At 29.9% G+C, this 6,748-nt stretch overlaps 1 protein-coding gene across 1 annotated transcript in view; it reads left to right on the top strand.

Moving 5' to 3' along the window:
- Positions 1-235: 235 nt before the first annotated feature.
- Positions 236-6,748, top strand: part of LOC105620137 (fasciclin-3) — a 33,413-nt gene continuing 26,900 nt past the window's right edge. The window contains exons 1-5 of the mRNA XM_012201644.1: positions 236-314; positions 1,328-1,654; positions 2,839-2,973; positions 3,499-3,675; positions 4,008-4,192. Coding sequence (XP_012057034.1) covers positions 236-314; positions 1,328-1,654; positions 2,839-2,973; positions 3,499-3,675; positions 4,008-4,192 — 903 coding nt within the window. The remainder of the gene's footprint in view (positions 315-1,327; positions 1,655-2,838; positions 2,974-3,498; positions 3,676-4,007; positions 4,193-6,748) is intronic.

Genomic DNA, 6,748 nt, shown 5'->3' with positions numbered 1-6,748 from the left:
ACACACTTTTTTTTTCTTCTCCACATATTTCTCTTTTGCACTTATATAATATAATTTGTTTAATAAATAATATTTATTTAATATAATTTGTTTTTAACATATTATTAGCTTTATTCTGTTTTTTAAATAAAAAGTGGATTTTTTTATACAAATACTTCATTTTTCTTTTATAACACATCAATTAGCAAAACAACGAACATATGCGAAATTGTCGTAAGAATTATACTCACCCAACATGTCAAGTTACAATGATAAAAGAGCGACTAGAGAAAGAAAAAAGTCAACTATGTCTTTTTCCGATACAGAGCGCGTTGGTATAAAAAAGATGCACGAAGGCGATAGAAACAGTCAGGTGGAGATTTAATCAATTTTTCTTTTTGTCTCGTAAATCTTCGTAGACGTAGCATCTTCGTCCATGCGAATCACTCTCTCGATTTTTTATTGAAACTTTCGCGTGTTCCTTAAAATCTACTGCTTAAAACACTTCCTTTTTTCGTTTCGATTATTCTGAAAACTTATATATATAATATATGGTCACACTTTTATGCAACTCGATTTTTCTAAATCTTTTAAAACAGTATGAATATTAAATGCAGGAATAAATTTTAATAATATTGAATATAAATATATATCGAAATTAATTAAATAATGTTGAATAATCATCAAATTATATTTCTTCGATAAAATTAAAATGTTAAATCATTCCATATATATAACAATTAAATATAACAATTCTATAATTATTCTGTGTCTTAAGATAAATTTTAGACATTGTGATAATTGATTTCCTTTTTGACTAAAATGATGAGAATTATTCTGATTAAATATATTTAAATTAAATTTATATCGTATTAGAGTCATAGATAATATACAGAAAACTTAAATAGTAAAATGTAAGCGAATCATATCGTAGAGGCAGCCATAATGTAAGTAGAAAATTCAACACTAATTTTCTTATTTACTATTTATATTTTTACTGTTTAAGTTTTTTCTGTATATTATCGCTCTAAGGCGATATAAATTTAATTTAAAAGTTTAATATTTAGTATATATTTAATAAGAATGTTTCTCATTATTTTTAAATAAAGATTAATGATTACATCTGAAATTTATCTCAAGACACAGAATAATTATAGAATTATATGTGAAATAATTAAATTACAAAAATACACACATTCATGAAACATGTAAAATAGTTTTTAATAGTTTTTATATTATATGTTATTATTTCTGCTTCAACGCAATTTTAACTTACATGATAGACTTACGTGATTTATTTGCAATTTATCGAGCTTATTATTAATTTTGTATGTTTGTCTGTTTTCAGCAAAATCGAATATGTTCATAAATATCGAGCCAAGAGGAGAGACAGCCGTGCGAGTCGGTGAAACTTTACAAATTCTCTGCACCGCTCCACGAGAGCTTCGTGTTTGCCGTGTAGAAATACCTGGCGAGGGTAGCATTGTGCTAACCGGGTCAGATCCCCCGTCGGAAGATGGCAACATCGAATATTATGGAAAGGGATTAACTACTGGCGAGTGCGGCGTCCGTATCGCTAAAGTGAAAGAAAGTTATCATGGCATCTTCAAATGTTCCTTGACGACCAAGAATACTCGACAAGAAGCAACTGCTTCTCTCAATATCGTTGTCGCGAGTGAGTTCTCACTTTCTATCTTTGATAATATTCTAGCTCGATGAAATCATTAAATATAAACTTGACATATCAGAAACTTTAAAGGAAATATATTTTTAAGTTATATTTTTATTAAGAAGATATCTGTGTTCCAAAGCTAAAAACACAGTAAAAAGCTATAAACGATGTATTAAGATATGGAGAATCCTCAAACTTCGTAACTTCTTTGAAGAAAATATCCATAAAAGCCTCAAAAAGTATTTAAAAATTATGTCATTTCTAGAATAGAAATATCTGTGTAGATATATCTTTTTTCTATAGATATATATGTACGCACAAACACACACATACACACACACACACACATTAAAATTTAAAAATTTGTTCTTCTTTTATATTTTAAATATAAAAAATTAAATATAAAAAAAGCATGTATAATTTTGCATGTATATCGTTTATTATTTGATACATAATCATTTTAACCACTTTGTATAATCGACTTTGTATAATCACTTTGATCTGTACTTTGTAGTATGTTTTTTAATCTGTAATATGTTGATTTAAAATTTTTATCTTAATTTATTTATCTAATTAATATTTATCTAATTTAATAGCAAATTATTATTTAATTTTTAATCGCACAGATATAGATAATTATTTTTATGTATTACATTACACCTAAACTCAAAGGTAATTAAAAGTGAGTGTAAACGGGGGATTGTGAAGTGCGAAGTAATAAATAAATTAAAGAATAGGATACTTTTGACAAAGAGGTTACGATGAAAAGAGAAACATTAATTAGAACAAGAAGCAAAAAATAAACGCTTGTTCCAGTCGCTAGAGCTGTATTCGAAAAGTAATTAATCTTCCTTAAGGAAATTGCTTACGGAGACTGAAATAAGCACCCGGAGCAAAATTACTATTTAAGATGAACCCGATAAAGATAAATGGCGAGATTCGTGAATATCTTAGGAAAATCTTTTATGTTATTTTAATACAAAAAAAATATCATGGAAACAGTTAAATTTAAGTTACTATTTCCGCATCAAATTCAAGTAACAAAAATGATAAAGTATATAATAAAGTATAGAATAAAGTATAGAAAATGTCGCCGTTTATGTTGTTTTCTAATTCGATTTGATCTCTGATACATGCGATACATGCGTAGCAAGATCTAAAGAAATTCTTACTTCTTAATTTCTCAGAACCTCCCGAAACTGTTGAGATTTTCACGAATTCGGGGAGTCTTGGTGGAAACACATTTAGAAAAGGCGAAAAATTGGAAATTAGCTGCAAGGCTAAATCTGGACGACCAGCAGCGAATTTGACTCTGTTTCTCGGTTAGTATATTTAATATTCTAAAGAAGCGTGTACTTTTTTCCAACTTTCTGATCTCTTTTATAACAAAGATAATTACATTATAAATAAAAATAAGAAGATGACTTTGAAAAATGTAATTGTACAATATATTATAACAAATAACTATAAGTTAATTAATTATATAATAAAGATATATTTCAATCATTTGGATAATGAGTTAACTTTTTCTTTCAAAATTAAATAATAAGAAAATTTGAAAATTTGAAAGAAAATATATAGCAATATTGTAAACACAAACAAATACTGGAATAAGTCGTGTTTACTTATCTTTGAGTTAATAACGTGTATTAATTTTTAAAAAATAGATTAATAACAAATTAATATTCTCTGTATCCATAATATACAATTATTACATTATATAAAATATATAAAGTATGTATAAAATATATATAAAGTATATATAAAGTAATATAAAGTATATATTGTAAAATATAAATGTATGGAATGCAATATAAAAATGAGATTACTCTTGTTTGAACATTTAGACGAGGAGCCGATTGGCGAAGAAAGGATTTCTTATGATATGAATATGAATGCAATAGCAATGCAGAACGCTTCGCGCAGTTTAGATTGGACAGATAACGGCAGAACGATAAGATGCATAGCCAATCACATCGCTCTTGATAGGCCCATAGAACAAACTAAGCCACTTGAAGTATACTGTAAGTTACCATCTTTGTAATATAAACCAATTTCTTATTTATTGACATTAATTAGCTTTACATTTTTTTTTTTAATTCTATTTTGTTTCATTTGTATTTTTATTCTATTTTGCTTTTTAGAGTTTGTAGTTTCTTTTAATGTTAATTTTTAGATACTAGTAAAATTTATATATATTTATATATTTATTTAATAATGGAATACTAATTTACTCGAATTAATTTTTATGTTAATGAATTTTAACTAAAAAATATTTAATATCTTTTTAGAACAAATTGTTATATTAGTCTCTATCGTTTATCATAAATTTAAAAAAAAACTATCTTTTTTTTAGATCCACCTCAATCACAGCCGACTGTTGAACGTTTCGGATACGTAATTGGCAGACGGGGGATCATCAATGTTACCGTTCATGCGCATCCTAGGCCGCGATTTACATGGCGAGTGAACAACGAAAGAATTGAAGAAGGTCGTCCCGACGAGAGTAATCGACTGGAAACTTCAACCGCCGTCGATTTGGTAAGTTTTCTTTTTTAAATTTAATAAAATTATATAAACGAGTCAATTACTTGACAAATATTTATAATATCACAGATTGGCTGATAAAATCTCATCATCTGAAATAAAAATGTTTTTCTTTTTCAATATTAAATATCTCTCTTTGATCTGATCTATAAAAATAAATTTTAATGAAAGAAAAAGAGAGATATTTATTCCTGATATTTATCCCTTTTTTTTTTAGAAACATTATGAAAAGCACTTACTATTTTAAATAATTTTTAAATCATTAATTCTTCATTAAAAGAAATAATCTTGAAATTTTATCAAAAAAATCGCTGTTATTGATCTCCATATTTTTCGGTTATTCTAAAATGATCGTCGCCATGTGAGATAACGAGGTACATAAAGCAATTTGATTTGGCAAAATATTGAGCAGAACATGTTGGTGTCACCGATCGGTGATTCGTTTAGAGACTCGAGCCATTCTCTTTGGTGACAGATAAAATGTAGGAAGAAGAAACGCACGAGCCCAAGAAATAATTGGCGATGAAAGGGAAGAGCAATCGGATTGGCGGAGGCAAATGAAACAGAAATCCAATATTGCGCTGCGACTCCGGCGGCGAGCTTCGATTTGCCGATTCGCCCGATGCATTCTCCATGCATCTGTGTGACAGCGCCCGCGGAGTGCAGCGTTGTAATGAAATTCCATTGAATTCAGACACGGGGGATGCGAATCGATCGAGCATCCGCGCGATCGCACGCGGAAGGTCCTCGAGCTTCGGAGGCGTTTGTTCCCCACCTATTGTTTCGTTAGCAAGAGGCGGTTTGTTCATCCTGTAGTTACGGTTTAAATGGATTTGCCGATCTTGCAACTTGCGCTTTTTAATTAGTTCGGGACGAACGGAAGTAGGACGTTCGTCGCTTCTGAATGCACCGGCTGCGTTCTTGTTCCTCTGAATCTATTTATTAAATCAGTTCGAGAGAGAAAAAAAGGATAGAAATCGGCAAAAAAAAACTTAAACATTCAACGTTGCTAAACTCGCAACTTTAAACGTTCTTCGGATGCCATTTAGAATTATATTTGTTCTTAAGGAAGAAATCTATATTACAAAGAATGCAAATAGTCAAACGCATTTCAACTTCCTTTTTTCTTCTCTCGTTATTTCATTTTTTTTTCTTCGATCTAATACTTATGTAAAATCGGGAATTTTATCGTCAGGTGCCAGATGCTCGGTACATCGACGAAGGAAGGTCACAGAAAGCTAGTGAACTTCCGAACAAATGCTCGACGAACTCTCGTGCGCGTGAGAAGGAGAATCGGAACGTTAATCGAGCGGCACGCGCGCGGTAAGCCGGCTGAGTGTATTCAATGACGCGGGTTATTCCCTAGTCGAGGGTGAGATCTCAATGGCGTTCGATGATTTTGTTAGGAACTCGCGCTTCGGGTTCAAAACTTTCGGAGCGAACGGCACACTTACGCGAGCGTAACGTTCTAGACAACGATAGAGTATGCTAGAACCAATAAAAGCCGCCGTCGGCAATCGGCGCTATTCGGCAACCTGGCTTCGGCTCATGTATGAATGACTTTCAAATAGGCTTTGCGCAGCCCTCACAAGTCTTCAAGCAACTTGCAGCGGATTATTGACCGAGCGTCGCAACGTACCGCGCCATCGACGAATACGAATCAACTTCCACTCCGAAAACGCAATTACTAACAGTGAGCTGGACGAGAGCTCAGAAAGACTCAGCATACCACTTTCGTTTCTATAATAGCGCCCGAGAACAATCCTCGATGCGATATCGAGATTCGCCAAATGGATTTTTCCTCGATTAGAAAATTGCAGAAATAAAATAAAAAATTTAATGAAAATTAATAGAATGTAAAAAAAGAAAATATTTTTATTATCGTAAAAAATAATAGAGATGAAAAATGCAATACGAATTAAATTTATTTAATTTGAAAAAAATAAAGTTTATACTTAACATTTATTCGATTACAAAGTCATAAGAATAAATGTTTTTTTAAAATAAAATAATATACAGGATGATAAAGAGTTTGCCTACAAAGTTTTGTGTTTATTAAATTATTAGTAACATATATTGATAATGAAGAAACTTTAGAGTGATACTTATATCTCATTAAATACCAAAAATAATAATTAACATTCGAAATGATCAATCTTTAGTTTTGATACAAGCTTTAAAGTGCTTTGGAAAAACAATCAGTCAGTGATTGCGCAATTTTCCATATTTCTATTGAGATAATTATAATGGATAATTCTGTCAGACAGTCAATAGAACGTCTTTAATTCATCAATTAATGAAAATCTTTGATGCAATCTTTTTATAGTATTTAATAGTATGTAACTAAAATCAGTTTGTTTTTTTAATTAAATAAATATTATTATTTAGGTAACAAACTGATGTCAAATATTAATGAAGAATAGCTTACTGTCTGGATAATCATTTGATAAACATACAAATCATTGTAGTCAAACTTTTTTGTCACCTTGTATGTATAATATGTTTATTTTATATATATATATATATATATATATATATATATATATATAT

This window comes from Atta cephalotes (genome assembly GCF_000143395.1).
Source record: "Atta cephalotes unplaced genomic scaffold scaffold00024, whole genome shotgun sequence".
NCBI lineage: Eukaryota > Metazoa > Arthropoda > Insecta > Hymenoptera > Formicidae > Atta > Atta cephalotes.
The sequence above is the reverse complement of the archived record's forward strand: the minus strand, read 5'-3'. Positions and strand labels throughout refer to the sequence as shown.